Below are 27299 nucleotides of genomic sequence, written 5' to 3'. Positions count from 1 at the left end.
TAGAATTTCCTGACAGGTAAGCCCTTTCCTCACATACAGTGCCACTCCTCCACCTCTTCGATCTATTCTGTTTTTTCTAAACAGTTCATATCCATCCACCATTACATTCCAGTCATGAGAATCATTCCACCAAGTTTCTGTGATGCCTACTAGATCATACTTTTCCATCAGCATGAGAAGTTCCAGCTCTTCCTTTTTATTGCCCATGCTTCGGGCGTTAGTATAAAGACATCTGAATCCTTTTACTTTTGGTTCCCTATGAGCTGGCCTTGCCGGTTGGGCTGCCTCCGATCGTTTTCCTTCCATACACTCCCTATGTTGATCGTCTCCTTCCCCTAGTGGCTTTAGTTTAAAGCTCTCCTGATGAATCTCCCCAGGTTCCTGCCAAACACATTCTTCCCCAGTTTCGATAAGTGCAGTCCATCAGGTGCTAGTAGGCCTTCCTCAAGAAAGCCTATCCCATGGTCCCAGAAACCAAATCTCTCCTGCCGGCACCAACTACGCAGCCAGTGATTCACCTCCATTATCTTCCTCTCCCGACGCATTCCTCTTCCCTTGACAGGCAAGATTGAAGAGAATACCACTTGTGCTCCCATTTGCTTGAGCTTCCTCCCCAGATCTTGATAGTCTTTTTTAATAGGAGCGATGGTATTCAGGGACATGTCATTCGTCCTGAGGAGGGTGGAGTTGGAGAAGGACAGGGAATTCTGTGGGGCACAATGTCATGGAGTCCACCTTCCAGATCAGCCATTTTCTTCAGGGGAATAGATCTCTGTTGCTTACCAAAAAACGTAATGATTCCAGGATGTCTCCAGGCCTCACCTGAAGAGTAGCAACCCTAAAAGATGGGGCAAAGAATCCTGCCTTCCCCCCTCTATATTAGACCTGTCCTTATTGTATTCTCATGAGTGATTTCCACCCTCCCCAGTCCCAGGGGATATTTCTGAATGCTTAAGCTGTAAAAAGCAAAACAAACCCCAATAATAATCAGGAGAAGGATAAAGATCCTCAGCCCACATTTACTTTCTGAATTATGTATGATTCACCCAAAACAGTTGCAGTTGGCGGTATTGGCGATGCATGCCTTCTCTTGGAATCCGCTCTCCCTCCCACCCGCCCCTCCTGCCTTCCTTTCCCCCCAATTAAAAGAGAGCCGGTCGATGTCCTCGGGTGCCGGATTGGGCTGAGATCTGCTGGAGCCTGTGGGCGGGCCGGCTCCGGGATCCGCAAGGCGCTTCCGAGCAGAGGCGGAAAGCAGGGAGTGACTGAATGGGCCCAAGGAAGACGGGCCGGAAGCCACCAACACGGCAGCTGAAGTCTTAATTGCCGGGTCTCTGGGCTACTCTTTGGGTGGGGGAGCGTCACCGCGGAGGTGTACATTTGAGCATCCCATGAGCCCCTCCCCACACCGCATGATGCCTACCAGCCACGCCTTGTGGGGGGCTTAAGGGATGCTCGTGGCCCCTCCCTTCTCCTGTTTTATGGTCTTGGACAGGCCGTCTCCGATGAGCCTTTCTCCCATCCTCCTCAGCATCGCAGGACCGTTGTGAGGATAAACCAGGGCAGGGAGAGCCATGCAGGCTGTCCTGAGCTCTGTACAGGAAGAGATGGATAAAAATGCACCTTGCCAAAACACTGCGGAATTGCCTAAACTAGGGGTCCCCAACTGCATACCCATGGGAGCCATGGGGGCCTACCTATACAGCTTGGTGTAGCCGTCAAGAGCCTGCAGCCTCTAATCTGGACAACTGGGTTCAATTCCCCACTCCTCCTCCCCATGCAGCCAGCTGGCTGACTTTTGGCTAGTTACAGTCCTGTTTGAGCTGTTCTCACCTCGCTGCTCTGTCAGCACTCTCTCAGCTCCACTTCCCTCACAGGCTCATTGTAACTGTGGTCCATGGATAAATGGAGAGCCAAGTCTAAAGCATCCCTCACAAGAATTCCGCATATGCCCTGAGAAGTTTTGTCTAATGAGCAGACTGGATTCCGTCCAGAGAGATATCTTAAATACGGGGTCAGAGGGCAGAGCAAACCAGTGGTCCCTTTCAGTAAGGAATGACTGGTGATGACCCTCAGGCCTTTCCACACACCTGTTCCTTTTTTGACTGGAGACTTCAGGCGCAGAATAAACTGCCTACATAACTCTTCCCTAAATGGCCAAAGAGGAACAATTTGGGGAAGAACTAACGCTTCCTGAATTCCTTCCAAATCAGTCATATTTAATTGGAAGAAACTATTGGTTGCTGTTTGACCCATGGGCATGATGTATGACCCTTTGCTGGGCTAAATGGGAGAGTTAAATCCCTTCTTGCTGGATAATTAAAGGTGATCCAACAGTTGTACAACTTACAGCTGACCTCAATGTTTATTTATTGACTTCCTTTATACCAGAGGTCCCCAGCCAGTTTTGAGCTTGTGGGCACACCTGGAATACTGAAACAGTGTGTGGGGGGGGGGCAAACTCAAGATGGCTGCCAGGGGAGGCGGGGCCAGCCACAAAATGGCTTCTGCAGCTGACTTTCAGTCACACTGTGTTGAAACTTGTTCAGTGGTGTAAGCAACATTCTTTTAAAAATCCGAACAACCCATTAAATATCCGACATCCAATCAAAAGCCTTTACTGGGTGAAAAAACTGATATATTCTTTAAAAACAAACAAACTGATATATACCTTTCTCCCCCATGGGGACCCAAATTTATTTACATCCTCCATGTTCATACCGAAAGCAATGCTGTGAGATTGATGAGGCTGAATATTTGTTCCTTTTGTGTCTTTTTTTTGGGAAGCGTGTTGTGCTTTGTGGTGCTCTTTGAAAGACCATTTTTCTGCCTATTCCTGTTGATATGACGTTTCTTTGCTGCCCTGCTCCTCTCAGCTTTAGCTAGCGTTTCTGTAGGGCTTCACATAATAATCCTAGCCAGCCAGGGATCCCATGATGATGGCGCCACTGTGCCACTGTGTGGTCACGTCATTGAGGAAAACCCAACAAATGTAACACATGAACACTGGTCACATGACTGAGCCGAATGCGGACTGTCAGGGCAAACTATGCCTATTTGTGGCAGGTGAACACTTTCATGTCCTCCCCACTCTGCCAAACAAATAAATCTTATCGAACGAGCAGATGCCTTTCATTGCTGATCAATGCTAAGGAGTTCTGGAATTCTGTCCCTGCTGGTGGACCTCCTGATGACAGGTAGTTTTTGGACACTTTGTGACACTGAGGGTTGGACTGGAGGGGCCATTGGCCTGATCCAACATGGCTTCTCTTATGTCCATAAGCTTGGGGCAGTGATGTCTTCTTGGAACTTGGGGAGCAACAATGGGAGGTCTTCTGGAGTTCTGGCCCTGCTAGTGGACCTCCTGATGGACTCTGGTCTTGGGCCAATGTGTGACACAGGGTGTTGGACTGGAGGGGCCATTGGCCTGATCCAACATGGCTTCCCTCATGTCTGGGGGCAAGGATGCTCTGAATTCTTGGTGCTTGCAGGGGGCCAACAATGGAGGGCTTCTGGATTTCTGACCTCTGCTGAAGGACCTCCTGATGGCCCCTGGGTTTTTGCCACTCTGTGACACAGAGTGTTGGACTGGATGGCCTGATCTGGGATGGCTTTTCTGGGATGGCTCTTAGCCACAGTGGCTCTTAGCCACAAGGTATAGATCAAACCCAGGGCAGTGCGCTCTTATTCTTGGCACTTGAGGAGACCATGGTAGGAAGGTTTCTGGAGTTCTGGCCCTGCTGGTGGACCTCCAGAAGGCCCCTGGGTTTTGGCCACTTGTGACACAGAGTGTTGGACCGGATGGGTATTAGACTGATCCAACATGGCTTCTCTTATGTTCTTAATACGGTTGTGATAATCATCTCCACTTTCATCTCAGCTTGAAAGCATTGCCGCTCAACCCCCTGGTGTGTGGGTGATGTAGCTTTTGGCTATTGCCCACATGGCTAGAGCAAATGCCAAGGAGCACAACTGCAGCTCGAAATAGCACGATCGAGGCAGAAACAGTTTGCTTCCGCCGAAGGCAGAGACCGTTGCTAAGGAACGGCGGTCGTCGGGATGGAAACCCACAAAAGGGTTGACAGTTGCCAACCAGCGCTTGCTGGATCAAGTAGATTAGAGCCAGGATGACCAAGGAAACGGATGGGGGGACCCCTTTCTTGATGCACTTTGCCATGCCGGACTCCAGAGAAGAGTCCTTTGGCCCCTCGGCCCTCCTGCAGCCCTCTTCAGGACCTAGTTGGCCACTGCATGAGATGGCATGTACTTGTAGATGGATCACTTCTCTGATCTAGCAGAACTCTTTTGATGTTCTTATAATGGAAAGGCCTTGGCCTCCATGCCCTGTTGTTGACTTCTGGGTGGGTCAGGATGCTGGACTAGATGAACCCCTGTTCTGATCCAGAAGAACTCTTCTGATGTTCTTCTCCGGGGAAGGCCCTGTTGTTGGCCCTCCAGAGGAACTGGATGCAGGACTTTATGGACTCTCACTGGTTTTATCTAGGGCTCTTCTGATATTCCTGTTAGGGGAAGGCGTTGGCCTCTGTGACCTTTTGTTGGCCCTGCAGAGGAACTGGTTGACCACTGTGTGAGACGGGAGGCTGGACTGGAGGGAACTTCCCTGATCTGAAGCAACAGGGCTCTTATGCTCTTACATATTTGTGTCCCAATGATCTTGGGGCTGCCGTTCCTCTCCAGTTCAGCACGCCTGCATGACTTTGGTTTGTGATCCTGGATGTTTTAGCCCCCTGAAGCCATTCCCTTCCATCCAAGGGGGTGTTTCAAACGGCCAGGAAGGGAGCTTCTGTCAGCTTGAGCAGCCAAGAGACAATGTGTGAGCCTCAGACAAAAGTGTTGGGAGGACGTACGCTTCCCAGGAGCGAGTGGTGGTGTCTCCCTCGGAGAGCGTCATCAGCCGTCGCAGGTGCGAGGGATGCCATGGAAACCTCGCTGTTCAGGACCCGGCCTGACAGCACAACCCGTCAGCTTGTTCACACCCGCTCGGAGTTGAGAAACGCAACGGGAGTGGAGGAGACGGTGAAGATCGCTGGGGCGGAGGTGAAAATCCACAACGTTCTGATGCCTGGTGGGGGAAGGAGACAGTCTGGCCCTATTTGACAGCAGCTCTGCCTGTGAGGACTGGCTGGATCTGCTCTGGAAGGAGGGTTGCCAGCCTCCAGGTGGGGCCTGGGGATCCCTTGGAATTCCCCTTGAGCTCCAGAGCAGAGAAACCAGTTCCCCTGGGGAAAGTGGCAAGATTAGCAGGTGGACTTATACAATCATAGAGTTGGAAGGGACCTCCTGGGTCATCTAGTCCAACCCCCTGCACTGTGCAGGACACTCACATCCCAATAGCTCATCGACTGTCACCTGCCACTGCACTCTATGGTGTTATAACTCCTGGAGCTCTCTCCTCTTCTCAAACTCTCATCTCCACCCTCCCTTTCAGGAACCCCCCAGCTTGAAGTTGACATACCGTAACAAGTGTGGTAAAGAGAAGCTGGCATAGGGGACATAGAGGGGTCTATGGTCAAGGAAATGGGGACATTCCTGCAGCTGTGTGGGGAGTTCATCCTTAAAGAGGCATTAGAAATGATGCCCTCTTCCCTTGGTGCCCTTGCACCATGCTTGCAGGTGCAACCTCCATCTTTGCACTTCCTCTGATGATTCATTGATGGTTGCTCGAACCAGCATGGTGTCATGGTTAAAGAGCAGTGGCTTCTAATCTGGTGGGCTGGGTTTGATTTTCCGCTCCTCCACATGCAGCTGGGCGACTTTGGGCTAGGCACAGTCTGGGTAGTGCTTTGCTGTTCTCATAGATTTGTCATGTCAGAGTTTTCTCAGCCCCACCTGCCTCACAGGGTGTCTGTTGTGGGGAGAGGAAAGGGAAGGCAATTGGAAGCCCCTTTGAGACTCCTTCGGGTAGAGAAAAGCAGCATATAAGAACCAACTCTTCTTCTTCTTCTTCTTCTTCTTCTTCTTCTTCTGTAATCTGTAATCTGTAATCTGTAATCTGTAATCTGTAATCTGTAATCTGTAATCTGTAATCTGTAATCTCAGGGCTCTCTCAGCCTCACCCACCCCACAGGGTGTCTGTTGTGGGGAGAGGAAAGGAAAGGTGACTGTAAGCCGCTTTGAGCCTCCTTCGGGTAGAGAAAAGTGGCATATAAGAACCAACTCTTCTTCTTCTTCAGTAATCTCAGGGCTCTCTCAGCCTCACCTCCCTCACAGGGTGTCTGTTGTGGGGAGATGAAAGGGAAGGTGAATGTCAGCAGCTTTGAGACCCTTCGGGTAGAGAAAAGCAGCATATAAGAACCAACTCTTCTTCTTCTGTCCTGATAGCGCAGTAATCTCAAGGCTCTCTCAGCCTCCCTTCCCTCACAGGGGGTCTGTTGTGGGGAGAGGAAAGGGAGGGAGATTGTAAGCCGCTTTAAAATACCATAGAGTCTACCATTCCAAGAGGCCATTTGCTGCAGGGGAATGGATCTCAGTAGTCGGGAGACCCACTGTGAGAGCACGAGAGCTCCAGGCCCCACCGGGAGGTTGGGAAGCCTACAGCTCTCTCTCATGCCTCTGGAGCCTCAGCAGGGGTCTTGCGAACATCTCTGTCTCCGTTTCCGCCCCCTCCATTTTGCTTTCCCCCCTTCCCCTCCGTTGCCGTCTGAAGTTGAAACAAGGCCACGAGCCCAAACTGTCGGCTCTCATTCACTCCGGGGTGTCGATGAGCTAAGAAGTGGCTCTTGTGGGGAGGAAGCGGCGCATGGGCGAGCATCTCAGCTCGCGCCTCTGGCCTGTTGCCTCTGCTCTCCGTCAGGGAGGGTGTGCCGCCTCTCCCTCCCTCCCTCCCTCCTCTTCCACGCCGGGTCACACAGCTGCAGCACATTCCCCTCGTGGGCTCCCATCCCGGCCCGCTCTTGCCCTCTCTTCCCTCTGGCAGGCTTGGGCCTTGTGCGCATGCACATGGATTCAGGCAGAAGAATGTGCTTCTTTCATGTGACGACTGACTCTCTGGTGTTCAGCGGTGGCAAACCACGAGGGGTTGGCGAAGCTGACGTTTGCGTGATTTTGTGCTCTTCCTGCAGCTGGAGGGAGCTGTGGTTCATGGGAGCACTCCCGGAATTAGATGCCGTGAGAGGCAGACTTCAGAATCCGCGTCTGTTCTTCTGCACAGCTGTCCCTGCGGTCTACGAAGCCTCTGGGAGCAGAGAGCAGCAGAACACCAGAGGAGCCCCCTGGGTCAGACCAGTGGTCCTTCTAGCCCAGCACCCTGTGTGACACAGAAGACAGCCAGCTCCTCTGCAGGGCCAGCCACAGGGCAAAGAGGCCGAGGCCTTAATAAGCAGATCAGAAGAATCCTGCTGGATCAGACCAATGGTCTGCATTTACCCCAGCATCTTGTCTGACCTGGTCGCCAACAAGGCAGAGAGTCTGGGGCCTTCATAAGAAATCAGAAGAGCCTTCCTGGATCAGGCCAGGGATGGTCCATCCAGTCCAGCCTCCTGTTTCAGGATTTCCAACCAGTTCCTCTGCAGGGCCAGCCACAGGGCAGGGAGGCCGAGGCCTTCCTAAGAACATCAGGAGAGCCCTGCTGGAAAGTGGATTTTGGAGGAAAACATGCTGGTTGGTCAGGCGGGTTGTTCAACTGGTACAGCTTGTGATCTGAACCAGGCAGGCTCAATAAATCAATCAGTTTCTTGTTTATCATGATCTTCGACCAGCAATACAGATATAAATATACAGATGAGATATACTTGTACTATAATATTTATGCCTTAAAATTTGAATAAACGTACAAAAGAAAGTCCAAAGCCTGGAGGAACTTCCTCCATCTGCCTGTTTCCTTTCAAGAGACCAATATGGTGTTCCCAAACAGGGTGGCCAACCTCCAGGGGAGGCCTGGAAATCTCTCACCATTACAACCAGTAACTAAACTGCAGAGATCATTTCTTTTGGAGAAAGTGGCAGCCTTGGAGGTTGAACCCTGTGACATCGTAGCCCACTGTGGCCCTGTGGAATCTCCACTCTTAAATCTCGAGAAAATTCCCAACCTGGAGTTGGTAACCTCACTGGGAAGGGAGGTCACGCCCTCAAACCAGGAATGCCGAAATTAGGGAGGAGACACTGTCTCCAGAAATCGTCCGGCTTGCTTTAAATATCCCCATTTCAATTTTCGTCTCTCCCTGGTGAGGAACATGCTTTATTTTTCTTTATTTTTGAACACGCTTCTCTTTCCCTCACTGTTTTCCGCCTCAAATAAAAGTCACACGTTCTGCCATGTTATTTATTTCTGTCAGCTTCATAGAAATGGAACAAAATCAGTACACAAGACGTATGAGAGAGAATAAGCAACAACAAGAGACATAAGGGAGACCAACATTTACCAAATAGGGAGAAAAGAAAATGAAAAAATAGCTATAAGTTGCTTTGTGAACCACAAATTAGCCAAAATTTGTGATGAACTTTTTTTTAAGAGCCGGTTTGTGCCCATTCCTTCCTTAGAGATAAAACAAGATTTTGGGGGTACGGACTTTTGAGAGTCAAAGTTCCCTTTGTAAGACACAAGTGGGAATAAAATCATAGAATCACAGAATCATAGAGTTGACAACCTTTCAAATGCTTAAAGAGGGCTATCATGTCCCCTCTCAACCTCCTTTTCTCCAGGCTGAACATTCCCAAGTCCCTCAACCTATCTTCATAGGGCTTGGTCCCTTGGCCCCAGATCATCTTCGTCACTCTCCTCTGTACCCTTTCAATTTTATCTACGTCCTTCTTGAAGTGAGGCCTCCAGAACTGCACACAGTACTCCAGGTGTGGTTTGACCAGTGCCATATACAATGGGACTATGACATTTTGGGAATAGAGATATATGAGCCCTTCTCTCCCAGTTTGAAGATGTGAAGGGTATTGCAAATAAGGAACTCAAAGTGACCGTATCCCTTCCCCACACTGAATCTACTAATCATCTCCACGGGGAGGTTCTTGTGAAGGATGGTCAGCAAAATCTCACTTCCTCCAGAATGGGAAACCAGATGGTGCATAACAAACAAAACAGAACATTTGTCAATAATGCCTAAGATTGCATGGTGCATATATTTTTGGCTTAAGATTGTCTCTTGCATATGATATTTTTGGCCTATGGGCTTTGTGTGCATTTTTAACCCTGATCTTTTTTTTTTCAAAGCTGCACGCAATAAATGTTTATATAATTTTAACCTATTGTCTAAATTGTACAGACACTCAAACTTTCAGGTCCTGTGCTATTTCCAGTGCTGTAGAAGCTGCCTGGGCTGGAGACTCAAAATCAGAAGCAATATTTATAGAATTCCTTACAGAACAAGCATCTCTAGTCATGAATCCCCATGCTCCCTCCAAGGATCAGTGCCACACGCCATGTGCCAGTTCCCCATGCACCAGTTATGCATCTGTGCCACACCCCATGTGCCAGTTCCCCACATCCAATGCACCACTTATGGATCTCTGGCTCCCCCTTCTGGTCATCCCCCTTGCAATGCAATCTGCCTACCTGGAATCCACGGAAGCCCATTCTTTTTCAGTCATGGCTCCCACCCTCTAAAGTGGGGTCCCTGCACAGGGGTAGTCAAACTGCGGCCCTCCAAATGTCCATGGACTACAATTCCTATGAGCCCCTGCCAGCAATCGCTGGGCAGGTAAACACCATGTTTTGTTCAGCCACTCAGAAGGAGGGACATGGTTGAGTGGGCGGGACCTGTGATATCTGAAGCAAGGCATCAACTGCAAAAGGGTCCCTTATGCGCTGGATGCATGTAGCTATTGCCCTCTACTGGAGAGAACTGGAACTGCAGGAGCATGGGCAGTTTTAGATGGAATCCGCTCCACCAGGGAGGGAGGAAAAAGAAATTCCTCTAATGTCTCAGTATAGAATGAAATTTGCGTCCAGTGGGACTGGTTGGCCACCGGGTGAGACTGGATGCTGGACTGGATGGATCGCTGGCCTGATCCAGCAGGACTCTTCTGGTGTTCTCATTCATTCATTCATTCATTCATTCATTCATTCATTCTTCGATTTATATACCGCCGCTTTTCCGAAGAACCCGCGGCAGTTCACATAATAGAATGTTAAAAAACAGTAAAATCCCATAACCTTCCATTTTACAATAAACAACAAGCGGCGACAATTTCTAATCAATCTGTCCCCTCCTCCCACCTTATCCAGAGAAGGCCTCTGTGCTTTGAGGCTGGCGCTCAGAAGAACTGCTTGGCCACTGTGTCGATGGGAGCCTTTACTAGAAGGGACATTGGAGACTTGACTCTCCGAAGTTCATGCCTGATCCATCAGGGCAGTTCTGATGTCTTCATTAGGGGAAGGCCTTAACCTCTCTGCCCCATGGTTGGTCCTCCAAAGGGCCTCACTATGGATTAGGTGGACCACCGGTCCAATCCAACAGAGCTCTTTTGATGTCCTTATGGAAGCTTCACATTGCTATTATGGCTAACAGACATGAATCATAGAGTTGGAAGGGGCCACACAGGCCATCTAGTCCAACCCCCTGCTCAACGCAGGATCAGCCCAAAGCATCCTAAAGCATCCAGGAAAAGTGTGTATCCAACCTTTGCTTGAAGACTTCCAGTGAGGGGGAGCTCACCACCTCCTTAGGCAGCCTATTCCACTGCTGAACTACTCTGACTGTGAAAAACTTTTTCCTGATATCTAGCCTATATCGTTGTACTTGAAGTTTAAACCCATTACTGCGTGTCCTTTCCTCTGCAGCCAACAGAAACAGCATCCTGCCCTCCTCCAAGTGACAACCTTTCAAATACTTAAAGAGGGCTATCATGAAAGCCTCACAGGGTCTTTGTCTCCGAGTCCCCAAAATACAAGTCATCTCTTAGCCTGATTCTGCACGGGCTCACTTTTACTGTACAACCCCCTTGCAGTGGCGAATTTGATTCCTTTGGAGCCTCATTCGCCAGCTGGCATCTGCTCGTCTCCCAGCTTTCTTCCCAGTTTAGTGCCGACGCTGCTGGAGACCCAGGTGTTTGCACCTTAGGGGCGTCTTCTATTTTTCAAGTGGGTTCCTTATTGTAGCCCCATCATTGTTGTTTTTTAAATTCTTTTTTCAAGTGTGTTCCTTATTGCTTCTTTTCTTCTTCCTTACAAAAAAACCCCCTCTTAAAGTGGAAGCTGGGGGCAGGGTTGTATGTGTGGGAAAATTATGTTTCTATTCCTTCCAGATGGGTCCACATTTAGGGGAAATCAATCCTAAAGCATAACAGCTGGGATGCAGCATCCTATTAGCATGGATGTTTAGTTAAAGTTAGCTGGCTTTTAAGAGGGGTATGGGAGAGAGAGAGAGAGAAAGAGGTTGAGATGGAAAATGAGACCAGAGCCAGTGTAGTGTCATGCTTAAGAGCAGTGACCTCCAATTTAGAGAGCTGGGTTTGATTCCCCACTCCTCCTCCATGGGGAGCTAGCTTGGTGACCTTGGGCCAGTTACAGTTCTCTCAGAGCTCTCTCAGCCTCACTTCCCTCACAGGGTTTCTGTTGTGGGGAGAGGAAAGGAAGGTGGTTGTGAGCTGCTTTGAGACTCCTTCGGGTAGTAAAAAGAGGCATAAAAAAAGAACAGCTCTTCTTCTTCAGACCAACAACCGGCAAACCACAATTCCTGGGACAATGAGCAGGTGTGACTCCTGTCAGACTGGCCTGGCAGGTTCTCTTCATTCTCAAAGAATAAAGTCAACTGGCCACTGGCTTTCTTTTGAACTGGGGATGGGGGGGGGATAATGGAAGCAGACAAGCATGGGCAGGGCAGAAATGACCAAATTGGCAACATGAAAAATGCTGTTGTGATGAAATGAATAATATAGTTGTCAATCACATCCGTTATGAGGGGCTGTGTGCGATGGCAAAGGCAGAGGCCGGCTGGTTTGGCTGGGGACCTGGCACCCCTTTCCATGGGTGAGGCCAAGGAGGAAAACTGTGTCAGGGTCTGGCAGGTGGGGACGGTGGTCTCCTCCCTTGGCTCACAACTGCCCACAAAAGACATCCCAAGAGGCGTCTGTCGCCCGTGCACCGTGGCACAGGGAAAGGAGGGGGAGCGTGGTGCCCCACACAGACATGCCCTCGGTCTGCCTGCCAGAGCTTCCAGATGGCCCTGAGGCAGCATTGCTAGCTGCCCGATTCTTGCTAGAGGGAAGGGCTGGGCGTTTGGCTCTTTATGGCTAGCCTAGCAGTGGTGGCCTCTAATTGGGAGAACCGGGTTCAATTCCCCACTCCTTCTCTATGCGAAACCAGCTGGGTGACCTTGGGCTAGTCACAGTTCTCTTAGAGCTGTTCTTGCATACCAGTTCTCTTAGAGCTCAACTGCCTCCTTGTGGGGAGAGGAAGCACAGGTGATTGTAAGCTGTTTTGATAGTAGTCAAAAGCGGGGCACAACCAAACAGCACCTCCTCCTCCTCCTCTTCTGTCCATCCTGGCATTAACCTAAGCGGTTTCTCTCTTCCCCAGGTGTCACCTGTCCAAGCCACCAGGAGGAGCTGTGCTCGAGAGATGGGGAGCCCGGCTTGACCCTGGCCCAGCGCCTGGAGCGAGACCTCACTCCCTTCCTCCTGTTATGTCCGAGATCGGCCGTCTGCCTGGCAATCGCTGTGAGTCCCCAAGGACCAGGGACCTAGGATGAGGAGGAGCACTGGATATTCCTTGAACCCGCTGTTTCTAGTGCCACTCCTCTTTGCGTGGACCGGGGCGGCCCTCGACCTGGGGCAGACCTCGTGCACCACCCTCGTCCAGGGCAAATTCTTTGGGTACTTCTCCTCCTTGGCCGTCTTCCCGCCAAACGCCTCCCGCTGCTCTTGGATTATCCAGAACCCGGACCCGAGGCGCTACACCTTGTACATGAAGGTCCTGAAGCCCGCGGGCCCCTGCGGCCGCCAGCCCATCCACACCTACCAGTTCGACTCCTTCTTGGAGTCCACGCGGACCTACCTGGGGATGGAGAGCTTCGACGACGTCCTGAACCTGTGCGACAGCTCCACCCGCTACGCCTTCCTGCAGTCCAGCAAGCAGTTCCTGCAGATGAAGCAGACGGCCGGGGCGAGCGACGGCAGCCACGCCCGGTGGACGCCGGCCAAGGCCCAGGACAGGGACTTCTCGGTGGAATACCTGGTGGTGGGCAACCGGAACCCCAGCAAGGCGGCCTGCCAGATGCTGTGCAAGTGGCTCGACGTTTGCCTGTCCTCCAGCAGCGGCTTCCACCCGTGCGGCATCATGCAGACGCCGTGCTCCTGCTCCAGCGGGGAGGTGCAGCCCGGAGAGACCCTGGGCCTGGCCACGAAGAAGGACTGCTATAAGGATGGGATTTACTTGGAGAACTGCGTCAGCGTCAGCGTGAAGGGCGGCGGCGGGCTGGATTTCTTGGGTAAGTGACCGATAGAGTGAAACGGGGTAAGGAGGTGCGGCAAAGAGGAGTGGGCCCCGCGGATCGGTATGGCCTTGAGAGCGGGGGTCCCCAACACAGTGCCCATGGGCACCACGGCCGTGTGGACCCCTTTCCTGCCAGGGGTGGAGTTGGCAAGGTTTCTGATTGGCCACTGGGGCTGCAGTTTGGTGTTGTTTTTTTAAACCCATTGCTTTGGAAGCGACTGGAACCACAGTCCAAAGATCTGCAGGTTATGATGGAAATCAAGGTGTGACAGCTGCTTTCTGTCTGTCTGTCTGGCTCTGCCGTTCGGTGGGGGCCCACAGGCTCACACAGGGTGGGCACCCCTGGCCTTTCAGCGCTACACGGGGCCTGTAGAACGGAGCTCTTCCGCCAGGGCGATGGCTGAGGCTGGGGGCAGCGAGGAAGATCTGTGGGGGCTCCCTGTTGTGCTCGGCAGTCAATTGTCATCGTGACCCTCTTTATTTCCCTCTAGAGATTTAGGGGAGCGGGGAAGGAAGTGGGGAAGGAAGTTTTTGCTGCCATGTTGTTCTGTTTTTATTGTGATCCTTGCTGTCCGTTTTAATGGGGTTTTTTTTGGAGTTTTACTGGACATTTGTTACCCGCCATGAGCCAATTCCGGGAGTGGCAGGCAATAAATTGAATAATAATAATAATAATAATAATAATAATAATAATAATAATAATAATAATAATAATAATAATAATAATAATAATAATAATAATAATAAATTTATGTGTGTAGGCTGCCCTTCCAAGGTAGCTCAGTGGGGATCCAAACTATCCATCGTATAGTTCAGGGGTAGTCAACCTGTGGTCCTCCACAGGTTCATGGACTACAATTCCCATGAGCCCCTGCCAGCATCTGCTGGCAGGGGCTCATGGGGATTGTAGTCCATGAACCTGTGGAGGACCACAGGTTGACTACCCCTGCTAGCCTGGACCAAGGAGCCTTCCTCGGACTCAAGAGGCTTCCCTCGTTAGCTGCCGCCAGGGAGAAAGGCGGCTAACGAAGGTTTTAAATGGAGATGAGCCTCTTGCACAAAGGGGAAAGCTCCTCGCACTCGTAGACCAGGCAATAAGGCCTGCACAGATCCCGCGATTGCAAAATTTCCATCTGGGGAAGGAATGCTTGCAAGCAGGGATGCACTCAGTTCCGCTTGATATCCATAACCTGATAAACACCAATGAGATACCTGCAGGATTTGGCTTGCCATGTCAAGTACGGAGGATGGCTAATAGGATACGAGCAGGCTCTGGCAGTTGTGCGGACCGGTTGTTGGAATGGGGCAAAACGCCAGGTCCTAAATGCGATGGTGGTCCAGCCCCTCAGACTATTTTCCATCTGTCCCAGGAATGTGAGTGTCGTGCTTTCCAGGGAGATGTGGCGGAGTGCTTTGAACCCTCCCCAGCTGTGATGGATGGCGTGGGTTGAAAAGTGAGATATTAGTACTTAGAGGGATTGCCCGATTGGGCTGCACAACCATTGTGCCTCCGAGGTGATATATTTTATATTAGTATAGTCTTCCTTCTTGTGGCGCAGAGTGGCAAGGCAGCAGACATGCAGTCTGAAAGCTCTGCCCATGAGGCTGGGAGTTCGATCCCAGCAGCCGGCTCAAGGTTGACTCAGCCTTCCATCCTTCTGAGGTTGGTAAAATGAGTACCCAGCTTGCTGGGGGGTAAAGGGTAATGACTGGGGAAGGCACTGGCAAACCACCCCGTATTGAGCCTGCCATGAAAATGCTGGAGGGCGTCACCCCAAGGGTCAGACATGACTCGGTGCTTGCACAGGGGATACCTTTACCTTTAGGCTTCCTGTGTGTACCTCTGCCGTATGATAAATGACAGTAACTAGAAGAAGGTGTCATTGTGGGTGGGACAAATGTCTCATTTGATGGAAACATTCCTATCGCCTGTTCATTGTGGCTAAACCTTGTGATTTCATTGTAAGTCGTTTGCGACGTAACAGGAAACAGCCTCTCAATTCTGGCTTGAAGGAGGTTGACGATTTTGGCTACCTGGGTGTTTTTTGTTCTTGTTTTGTTTTGGTTTTTAGGATGTGATTTTTTAAAGAGGTTCAAATTCCCATTGTTGACTTACAAGCTGCTCCAGGATCCCGAAAGGGTCGATGCCACAGGATAGCAAATGTTAAAATAAACCGCAACTCAGAAAAGTGTGGAGATCAGGGTGGAGGGTGGGGACACTATAGAAAGCCTTCTGCCTTTTGGGATGCTGAAGGTGGGTGGGATCAAGGCATCAAATCCGGGTTTTAAACGGTGGGATTCTTCCGCCCCTCAAACAAATGCTAAGGGTCATGAGTGGCATTTTCGAAAAGGTTGCCAGCTTTCCTCCCTACAGTGCTCCTGTCGGGGTTATTCATTCTTGGATGCTGCAAGGACTTCCCATAAAGCCCCAGAACATGAATCAGCCAGCCTCAAGTTTGATATTGTTGACTCTGATGGCAGCTGGTAACCGGCATCTCAGAGTGCAAGCCCTATGAAGATAGGTTGAGGGCCTGGAGAAAAGGAGGTTGAGAGGGGACATGATAGCCCTCTTTAAGTATTTGAAAGGTTGTCACTTGGAGGAGGGCAGCATGCTGTTTCCGTTGGCTGCAGAGGAGAGGACACGCAGTAATGGGTTTAAACTTCAAGTACAACAATATAGGCTAGATATCAGGAAAAAGATTCTCACAGTCAGAGTAGTTCAGCAGTGGAATAGGCTGCCTAAGGAGGTGGTGGGCTCCCCCTCACTGGCAGTCTTCAAGCAAAGGTTGGATGCACACTTTTTTGGGATGCTTTAGGATGCTTAGGGCTGATCCTGCGTTGAGCAGGGGGTTGGACTAGATGGCCTCTATGGTCCCTTCCAACTCTAAGATTCTATGATTCTATGATTCTGTCCTGTTCCACTCAGTCCTTTTCACTGGAGATGCTGCTGGGGATTGGGCTTCTTCACTCAAAGAATAATTAACAAGTCAAATTCACGGCCACAGGAAGTGTCAGGGGCTACAAGCATAGGGGACTGGATTAACATCTGGAGCAGAAATCCACTTGTGGCTATTGGGTGTAGATGGAACTCTCTGACTGGGGCAGGGATGCTCTGTCCTTTTGGTGCTTGGGGGCCACAGTGGGGGGGGGGACTTATGACCTTGCTGGTGGATCTCCTGACGGCCCCTGGGTTTTGGCCACTGTGTGTTGGACTGGATGGCTCATTGACCTGACCCAACAGGGCTTCTCTTAGGTTCTTATGTCTGGGGCAGTGATGGCCTGTATTCTTGGTACTTGGGGAGCCACAGAGAGAGGGCTTCGTTCTGACCCTGCTGGTGCTTGGGGGGCCCACAATGTGTGCGTGGGGGGGGGGCTTCTGGAGTTCTCCATGGATAGCCCAGTGAGAACTACAAAGGTGAGGGATAAAACGGTACATGGAAAAATATAAACAATTCCTCATTAGAGCTCAAACTGTTTAAAAACTATAACATGATATTATTTGCTGGCTTCTTTAATCATTTATGGCTGGTTGCAGGAAGTCGTAGGTTATGGGAAAGACCTCAGCCTGAGACCCTGGAAGAGCAGCTGCCAGCCTGAGCAGACAATACTAACCTTGATAGACTGACGGCCTGGTTCCCTATCAGACGGCTTAATGTGGCCATCATGCATTCAAGATTCAAATGGGTAGCTGTGATGGTCTGAAGTAGCACAATAAAATCAGAGTCCAGCAGCACCTTTAAGACCAACAAAGATTTATTCAAGGCGTGAGCTTTCGAGTGCTTGCACGCCTTGAATAAATCTTTGTTGGTCTTAAAGGTGCTACTGGACTCTGATTTTATTGTGCATTCACAAGTTTTTCCGTTTGAAACCGTCCCTGCGATGCTGGACACAGACCTGTATTTCCCTGGTTTTATCTGGTAAGGGAAAGTCCTCAGGGGTGGCGAGAAAGTGGAGAATTGGAGCCACCCCTTCCATTCTGTGCTCAATAGCTTCCGGACAGGATCACGACGTGGAAATATCAGCAATTACCTGCCGAATGTGCCACTGGCGTGCCGGAGAGATGGAAGGTGGAATTTACATTCAGTTGCTCCAAGGCGTTTTACAGGCAACTGCTCCCGTGATTGCTGAGAGGGGACTTGTATGTGTAATTTAACGAGCAGGGCCCCTAGAAACGGCTCAGCTGTTCTGTTAGGCAGCCTTCCTTCCCAGCCCAGCCTCATTTAGCATCTTTTCCGACCTGGATGAGAGAGACGCTTCCCACTGAGGTATTCTGTGGGCATCGCAGGGCGGGATGAAGCAGCGACGGAGTGTCCAAGAACTCAATTTTATGTCTGGAACATGTGTAGGCAGAGGAAGAAGCGTTGTTTTTTAGATGCCGCTTTTCTCTACCCGAAGGAAGCTCAAAGTGGTTTACAGTCGCCTTCCCTTTCCTCTCCCCACAACAGACACCCTGTGGGGGAGGAGAGTCTGAGAAAGCCCTGATATTCTTGAAGAAGAAGAAGAGTTAGTTCTTATATGCCGCTTTTTTCTACCAGAAGGAGTCTCAAAGCAGCTTACAATCCTCTTCCCTTTCCTCTCCCGACAGACACCCTGTAAGGTTGGGAAGACTGAGAGCCCTGATATTCCTGCTCGGTCAGAACAGCTTCATCAGTGCCGTGGTGTGCCCAAGGTCACCCAGCTGGCTGCATGTGGAGGAGCAGGGAATCAAATCTGACCCTACAGATTAGAAGTTGGTACTCCTCACAACGTCACCAACCTGGTTCCTAACCACTACACCAAGTTACCCAGCTGGCTGCATGTGGAGGAGGAGCAGGGAATCAAACTCAGCTCGCCAGATTAGAAGCTGCCACCCTTAACCACGACACCAAGCTGGCTTTCCCCTGGATATTTGGGCAAAAACTCTATAGTGAATTTGGCTTCTACCATAGAGTTTCCCCCCCAAATACCGGAGTGTTTCCCTGATGTCCCTAAAATGAGATCACTTCCAGGGCACATGGGCAGGGGCACAGGCATGTAGTTGCCCCTCAACAGAACCTCCCTTTTTTTGGGGGGGTGGAGTAAGTTCACCCCACCAAGCAGCTGATTAATCACTAGGTGGTGGTGGGGCCTGTGAGTGGGGGACCCAACCTCCTTGGAGGGGGACATATGGCGACCCTTGTTGACATTGGCAGAGTTTAAGTGTGCAAGGAGTTCACACAGCACCAGATTGCTTAAAAGAATGAAATCATTTTTATTGTGAAGAAACAACTTAGTATAGAAAGAGAGGAGAAAGAATCAGTTCTTACAGTCTTTCTGGCTGTTTGCTTCATTCTGTTTGTTTGTTCTGGAGGCAAGCAGGGAGGAAGTGAGCTCATGGGAGCAGGAAGTCTCCAATCAAGAGGTCATCCGACAAATGCCAGGAAGTTCCTAGTCTAAATATGCTAATGAAACATCTCCTCTGATGGCCCCTGCAGGATAGTCTTCATATTCTGTTGAATCATGCACACTGCGGATCGTGCATTCTCCAACAGTTTGAACAATATTGCGTTACGGACAACTTTGACTCTTTTCTTAGGGCAGGTAGATGCAGTCGGCAGAGTCTGAGTAGGCAGAGAGGGTGGAGCACCAGTCTGCTTAAAGAATTAAATAGTTTTATTTGGAAAAGAAACCAATAGGTACAGAAAGAAGAGAGAAGAGGCCTAACCAACTGTTCTAGCAGTTGTCTGCAGTCATTCTATCTGTTCAGCTGCTGTTCCGGCACCAAAAAACAGGGGAAAGTGTCTTCAAAAAGACTGTTGAATCACTTAGGCCATTGGAGGAGAGAATTTGAACCTCCTCAGGAAGGCTGGGCCCGTCCCATCTATGCCAAAGACACATCTCCTCTGATGCCCCCTGCAGGAATCTCTTTATATTCTTTTCAATTATGCACACTGCTAATTCCAACACATGCCAGGTGTCCTCTGCTGCCCCGCTAGCACATGGGAAAGGAAAGAGCATAATGCACTCATTTCTACCTGCCAGGATAGCCGCTCTTTGCCCAGTTGAGCATCAGGATTCAGTCCAGGTCATTTGCATGTCCCGCCCATCAGCTTTCTGGGCCTTAATGTCCTCCTAATCCGGCCCTAATAGGATGGGACCTCCGCTGAATACCCCGTCTCCTCGTTACACATTCATCGCCGCACTTCCGGACTTCGGCGCTGAGCACTAAGTGTCCTGCCTGGAGGAACATTTCATTAAGCCAAATGGTCATGTGCGGCCCCCTGTGCCCGATCCAGCCAAATGAATGCTGACCAGTTTGGGGGTCCGTGAACAGTGAGGACAAAGTGGCGTGGCTTGGATTCACCACCACTCCGAGGAGTTTTGAAATGAGGGAAGCATTTCTTTGCAACTTTCTTTTCTCCTCAAGTGACAACAAATATGATTTAGGGGGACAATCAAATCAGAGTCCAGCGGCACCTTGAAGACCAACAAAGATTTATTCAAGGCGTGAGCTTTCGAGTGCAAGCACTCAAAAGCTCCCGCCTTGAATAAATCTTTGTTGGTCTTCAAGGTGCTACTGGACTCTGATTTTATTGTGCTACTTCAGACCAACACGGCTACTCATTTGAATCTATGATTTAGGGGGGGTCTTTTCAGATCTGGGGACCCCCTTTTCAATGTGTCCTCCTCCTAGGTGGGTGGGGTGGGGGATTCACTTGAGAAGGGACGCTGCCCCGTTTGGCTTCTCATCTGCTTCCCCCCTCCCTGCCCCACTTTCTGCCTCCTCCCCTGGGAAATGAGCTTGCTCACTGAAATTAAATCAGGAGGGTTTTTGGTTCAACATCCAGAGAAGACCTTTCTGATAGCTGAGTGATGAGCTGGGTGGGCCATTGGCCTGATCCAACATAGCCTCTTATATTCTTTTGATGGGGATGGGGATGCTGTTTTCCTGGAGCTGGTGGGGAAGCAACAGAGGGAGGTCTTCTGGAGTTCTGGCCCTGCTGGTGGACCTCTTGATGGACCCTGGGTTTGGGTCACTGCGTGGCACAGAGGGCTGCACTGGAGGTTAACTGGCTTGACCCTGCATTGAACAGGGGGTTGGCCTTTATGGTCTCTTCCAACTCTATGGTTCTATGATCCAATGGCTTCTCTTATGTCCTTATGCTTGGGGCAGTGGTGCTCTGCCTTCTTGGCGCTTGGAGGGCAACTGTGTGTGGGGGGGTTCTACACTTCTGGCCCTGTTGGTGGTCCACCTGAGTTTCGGCCACTGTGTGACAAAGGTTCAGATGGCCCATGGGCCTGATCCAACATGGCTTCTCTGATATGTCTGGGGCAGGGATGCTCTGTATTTTTGGTGGTGGGGGGGCAGTGGAAGGGCTTCTGGAGTTCTAGCCCCAGTGGTGGCCCTCCTGATGGCCCCTGAATCATGGCCAGTCTTTGACACAGTGTTTTGGACTGGGTGGGCCACTGGCCTAGTCCAGCATGGCTTCTTGGATGTCCTTACGCCTTCATTTGCAAAACTGCTTTTCTTCTGAGGCTCTCTGGCATAAATCTGCTCCTTCTTTGGAAACTTGCTTCTCTCTCCCCCCCCCCCCCCCCTTTCCGTTTCTTGGCTGCTTTCCTATGGCCCAGCCACAATCAATTCTGCAGATCACCTCTCTAAATCGAGAACTCAGACAGCTTCCAGAGACAGACATTTCGGTGAATGCTAAGAATGAACAAAGAGAGAGAGAGAATTAAATATGTGAGTCTGGGAGGGGGGTGGTGGGGAGGGTCAGGTTTTTGTCATTAGAATCATCCACCGGGCTCTGCCTGTTCACAAGCCGGAAGCTAACAAGGTAGGGGGGGGGACCTTCTTGTTCTACACCTCTCCCCCCCCCACCTCCTCAGACTAAACTTTCGTTCATTTGTAATGTAAAAGAAGCACACCCCTTCCAGGTCTGCTGCTCAGAGCTGCCGTATCGGTGGTGCAGAAGGGCCTGGGCCAGCGGCAGGTTCCGTGCTGGAATTGGCCCTCGGAACCTCCAACGTCATGAATGAAAACGCGAATCTGGTTTTGACAATTTATCCATTTGTTTTCACATCCTGGCCAGAAGGAAAGTCCCCGCCCGGAGGAGCTTACAATCTGGGGATGGATCCAATTGAGGCAGCAAGAGGTCACTGCAGGGAGACTGCGGCCCTCCAGATGTCCATGGACTACAATTCCCAGGAGCCCCCTGCCAGCAAATGCTGGCAGGGGCTCCTGGGAATTGTAGTCCACGGACATCTGGAGGGCCGCAGTTTGACTACCCCTGTGCTAGAGGGACTCATGTGGGGCAGCAGCAAAGAGGGCCAGACTAGGATCTGCGGGGCCTGGATTCGAATCCTGACTTGTGACACAGGAGCAGGCTGGGTGACCTTGGGCAGTCGTGCTCTCTCAGCCTAACCTACCTCGCAGGGCTGTGGGGAGGAGGAAATGGAGGGAAGGAGAACGGTGTAGGATGCTTTGGACAAAGGTGCCACTGGAGGGAATGAATCCATTTTGGCCAGATGTGTTCTTTCGCCAGGGCAGGGGAGACTCAAAGACTGTGCCGGGATATCTGAGGGGCCAGCTAACTCTTTATGGCCCTCGCAGAGCCCTCTGTTCTGCAAACCCTAATAGGTTGGTGGTCCCCGGCCCATGTGAAGTTCGCCTGGCCTCAACCAGGGCCAGGGCCTTCTCCGTCCTGGCCCCTGCCTGGTGGAATGAGCTCCCGGAAGAGCTGCGGGCCCTGACAAAGCTAAGATAGTCCCACAGGTCCTGCAAGACGGAGCTCTTCCATTTGGGTGAGGCCAGACCAAGGAAGATCCCAGGCCCCTCCCGCATGCCCTAATCCTGAGAAATATGGCAGCAGTGGGGGGCCACGTGGTGGGTGGGGTTTTTGTTTTAGCAGGGGTAGAATCGCATTTTAATTTACACTTTGTTGTTACCCACGGCGAGATGGCTGGTCCAGGAGCAGCAGCCTACACATTCAGTAAATAATGGGAAAGATGGATTTTCCGAATAGGGGTCTGGAGATCTCCTGGAGTTACAGTGTCAGAGTACAGCTTCACTGGAGGAAATGGTTGCTTTGAAAGGTGGACTGTATGGAACTATACCCCACAGGGGTCCCTCCCTTCTCCCCCAAACCCCATCCCCAAATCTGCAGGAATTTCCCGCCCCATTGTAGGAGGACATTAGCCTTGGAGCCTTCAGACTTTGGGAGAGAGAAGAGTTTGATCCAAGCGCAAGGCAAATTGTCATGAAGCACCAGCTGCTTGAAGAATAAAGTAGTTTAATTAAAGAGATAAACAAAAGAGGCAGAGACCTAACTAACTGTCTAACTGTTCTTCTTTCATTCTGTCTGTTCTGGAGGCAAGTAGGGAGGAGGCGTGCCCAAAGGAACAGGAAACCTCGAGTTGAGCCAATCAGGACATAGGAGGAGACTCTTTTTTTTGGGGGGGGGGATTTCAGGAAGTTTCTAATCTTACTATGGTAAATACACATGTCCTCCATTGCCCCCTGTAGAATATTCTTCATGTGTTTTTGAATCATGCACATAACAGATCTTGCAGATTCCAACAGTCCATGTCGGCCTCTGTGGTGGGAATTCCGCAGTATGTCTCCTGCCTATTCACTTCAAAAAGGACATGGACAAAATGGAGAGTTTGCAGAGGACAATGACGAGAATGATCCGGAACCTGGGAACCCTAGGAAGAAAGGCTGAGGGACTTGGAAATGTTCAGCCTGGAGAAGAGGAGGCTGAAAGGGGACAGGACTTGAAGTATTGGAAAGATTGTCATTTAGAGCAGTGGTCCCCAACCTTTTTTAGGCTGGGGACCGGCAGGGCATCGGGCCGCGCCCGCAGGGCCCGCGACGGCGCGGGCCACGCCCACGCTTTAGGCCGCGCCCGCGAGCCGCGCCCGGCCGCGCCCGCGGGCCGCACCCGCGGATCGGGCCGCGCCCGCGAGCCGCACCCGCGGATCGGGCCGCGCCCGCGAGCCGCACCCGGCCGCGCCCGCGAGCCGCACCCGGCCGCGCCCGCGGGCCGCACCCGCGGATCGGGCCGCGCCCGCGAGCCGCATCCGGCCGCACCCGCGAGCCGCACCCGGCCGCGCCCGCGGGCCGCACCCGGCCGCGCCCGCGGGCCGCACCCGTGGATCGGGCCGCACCCGCGGGCCGCGCGGGCGCGGGCCCCGGCCCTGATTGCCTCTCCCCGCCCTCCTGCAGTAAGTAGCTTCCCGGGCCGCAAGTTTGCGGCCTGGGAAGTTTTTTACTGCGGGGGGGGGGGGCGGGGAGAGGGAGCCGCGGCCCGCAGGTTGGTGACCACTGATTTAGAGGAGGGCAGGGAAAGGTTCCTGCTGGCAGCAAAGGATAGAACCCACAGAAATTGCTTTAAACTATGTGTAGATCAATATTGGCTAGATATCAAGGGGGAAATTTTTATAGTTAGAGTAGTTCAGCAGTGGAAGGGGCTGCCTAAGGAGGTGTGGAGCTCCCCCTCACTGGCCATCTTCAAGCAGTGGCTGGACAGATTCTTCTCCTGAATGCTTGAGGCTGATCCTGCACTGAGCAGGGGGTGGACTAGATGGCCTGTGTGGCCCCTTCCCACTCTATTGTATGGTTTTAAATCTGGAACAGACATTGTAGCCAGGGGGCCCTTCCAAGCTGTATAGGAGCCAACCTGCTTTGAAGTGCTTGAGGCGAGTCCATTCTCCTCAGATCTCGGCAGCTAAGCAGGGTCTGTCCTGGTTCCTGGGAGACCACCAAGGATGTCCACGTTTAGGAGGTAGGCATCAGCCAATCCCCACTGAGCCTCTTATCCCTTGAAAACCCTACAAGGGTGTGAATTGATGGCACAGCGGTAGTCAAACTGCGGCCCTCCAGATGTCCATGGACTACAATTCTGCTGGCAGGGGTTCATGGGAATTGTAGTCCAGGGACATCTGGACGGCCGCAGTTTGACTACCCCTGCCTGATTGGACAAACGGTGGTAATGCTTTGAAGTGAAAAACATTGGACCCTAGAACCATAAAACCTCTGAGAGGGACAGAAATCAGCACAAAGCACATTTTTTCTAGATTCTCAGCCGTTCCTGAACTTTCTTTCCCAAAGATGCTGTGATAAATATTCTTTCGGTGCATTCCTTCTTGACTACTTCCTTCCTTCAGCCAACTGAGCTCGAGGGCAGGAGGAGGGGGCTACCTTGCAAAACTTACCCTTTAAGATATTCCTAAATCCTCGAAGGGCCAACGCTGAAGGCATGAGATGTACTTTCTTCCACTGCATGGGTAAGATATTTTGAAAATGATGCTCCCTCCTCCTCCTCCTCTTCCTCCTCGCCTTGGCTGGTGTGCTTCAATGCGGAACCTGGAGTGTATTCCGAAGGCAGAACTGTCAGGTCTGGAAATTCCAGGAGATCGCAGGGTGGGGCTCCTTGTGGGTGATGCCCTGACTTCCCTTGCTTGGCACCCCAGAACTCACATCAGCACATTTGCGCATGAGAAGAGGCATCAACGCACTGGGATGCTGCTGTGTTCCCCTATATTGTGGCTCCATCTCCCTCCTTGATGGCTAGTCAAGTGGAGGTGATGGGGGAGTCCACGCCATAGCAGGGGGATCTCCTGCCCCCAGCACAGGGCGGGCAATCCTGGACTGGAGAGGCCTGGGTTTGAATCCAAGCCCATCTTTCAAGCTCACCCAGTGAGCTGCTTTTCCCTCACTTTAACTTACCTCCTACAGCAGTGGGACCTCCTAACTTACCTCCTCCAACCATAAAACGATGCAAGTGTTCTTTCACAAAAATTAAACTGACCAATGGCGTGAAGATCCATTGTTCATGATTGCATATAAATTGGGTTTTTCCCCAGGGTTTCTCAGTTCAGTTCTTGTCCCACCATGCCCATCCTGCTCTTTTCCGCTGCTCCAGACAGACGAATGCTGTATCTTGATCTACCCCGCAGGGTTGTTGTGTGGATGAAATGGAAGAGGAGCAATGTCGGCCATTTTGGGACCCTCTTGGAGAGAAGAGCTGCTCGCCCCGCGAAAGGGTCGTTCAACCCCCAAAGGGGTCCTGACCCCCAGGCTGAGAACCACTGCCCTACAGGGATGTAACGACCCACACAGAATGCCATATACCCTGCTCTTTTGCAGAGGGAGGGCCGAATCCTGATAATCAAGCCCGCAATTCGTAATCTCTGCACATCAGCTTTTTAAGCCCGTGTGCAGCGCTGAAGGGCCACTCTGTGGAAAATGATAATTTAGCCATCGTAAAAAATATTTTAATTAAAATCCCACACGCTCTCCTCCCTGCCATCTCTCTCTCTCTCTCTCTCTCCCCCCTCCTCCTCTGACCCTCCTCCTCCTCTGCTCTCTGCCAAGCAGAACATCTAGTGCCATTTGGGGAGGGGGAGGCGCATGCTCATCCCACAATTAAATAATTGAATGATCCTCTGGCAAATTGAAGTCGCCCGCTGCCTCCCCCCCCCATCCATCCATCCATCCATCCAGCAGCATCTCCCTCCCCCTCCCCTCCTTCCCGACACCCCCTGCCTGCTTTCCCCCCTCTGGTGAGATCAGACTGCTGCTCTCGAAAGCCCTTTTAAATATTCATGTTTTAATTAACGGACTTTATTGCGTGAACTCTGTGTTTGACAATAAAGCGGCTGCTGGAGGCAGGGCACATTTGGTGTTTGCTCTCGAAAAGGAGGTGTGGGGAGAAGGAGAGCTAATGTGTTTCCTCTGTCAATATTTGCAAGGTGGGTCGCAAACACTCCGTCCGCTGGTGGTGAGATGGGGGGTAGGGTTGCTTACTCCATGCTGGGAACCCCCCAGTGATCTGGCAGTGTTGTCTAAAGATGGCGGGACCTCAGTGGGGGACAATGACAGAGAGTCCAGGCTCCGTGCACGCACCCGAGGGAAGTTCTCTCTGTAGCCTGAAGATGAGCCGTAATTCTGCGAGATCCTCAAGCCCCACTGGGGCCAAGGGACCAAGCCCTATGAAGATAGGTTGAGGGACTTGGGAATGTTCAGCCTGGAGAAAAGGAGGTTGAGAGGGGACATGATAGCCCTCTAAGTATTTGAAAGGTTGTCACTTGGAGGAGGGCAGGATGCTGTTCCCATTAGCTGCAGAGGAAAGGACACGCAGCAATGGGTTTAAACTACAAGTACAACGATGTAGGCTAGATATCAGGAAAAAATTATCACAGTCAGAGTAGTTCAGCAGTGGAAGAGGCTGCCTAAGGAGGTGGTGAGCTCCCCCTCACTGGCAGTCTTCAAGCAAAGGTTGGATACACACTTTTCTTGGATGCTTTAGGATGCTTAGGGCTGATCCTGCATTGAGCAGGGGGTTGGACTAGATGGCCTGGATGGCCCCTTCCAACTCTATGATTCTATGTTTTCATACTGTGGGTGTTTTGATTTAGAATTCTGTGAACCCCCCCAGAGTCTGTTTGTCGGGAAGGACGTTATGTATACATTTAATAAATAAATACATACATATCCCAGCAAGAGTTGAGTCTTATTCAAGCCACAGAGCCTTTTTGCCGTTCTTCCCTGTGGATCCACAGTTAACCCCAAGTACCCGCATCACCTGGCTTCAGTCTGATGGAAATGGCGCTGTTGCATTTCTTGTCCTACAAAGCAGATCGCGACCCTTGCCTTTCATCTTCGCAACACTCCCATGTGGTGAGCAAGGATCTCCCCCAGGCGGAGGGCACAGCCCTCCCAGAGTTAGAACTGATTTCCAGAGGAAAAAAGAACCTTTTCCTTGGAGAAAATGGCTGCTTCGGAGGGTGGACTCTATGGTAAATCATAGAGTCCCAGAGGAAAAAGACTCTCCACGGGTACTGCCCCCTCCCCCTCCCCAAATCCCAGAATTCTCCAAGCCACAAATGGCAGCCCTAGCCAGGACTGAGTTGCCACATGCAACTTGCATTTGTC

General features: G+C 51.2%; 1 protein-coding gene across 2 annotated transcripts in view; it reads left to right on the top strand.

Moving 5' to 3' along the window:
- Positions 1-27299, top strand: part of ADGRB1 (adhesion G protein-coupled receptor B1) — a 273806-nt gene that overhangs the window by 63548 nt on the left and 182959 nt on the right. For both annotated transcript variants that reach the window (XM_077351362.1, XM_077351361.1), the window contains exon 2: positions 12488-13397. In XM_077351362.1, coding sequence (XP_077207477.1) covers positions 12656-13397 — 742 coding nt within the window. In that variant the 5' untranslated portion in view covers positions 12488-12655. The remainder of the gene's footprint in view (positions 1-12487; positions 13398-27299) is intronic.

The sequence above is a fragment of the Paroedura picta genome, chromosome 9 (genome assembly GCF_049243985.1).
Source record: "Paroedura picta isolate Pp20150507F chromosome 9, Ppicta_v3.0, whole genome shotgun sequence".
NCBI lineage: Eukaryota > Metazoa > Chordata > Lepidosauria > Squamata > Gekkonidae > Paroedura > Paroedura picta.
Note: the sequence above shows the minus strand (reverse complement) of the source record. Positions and strands in the feature narration are given on the sequence as shown.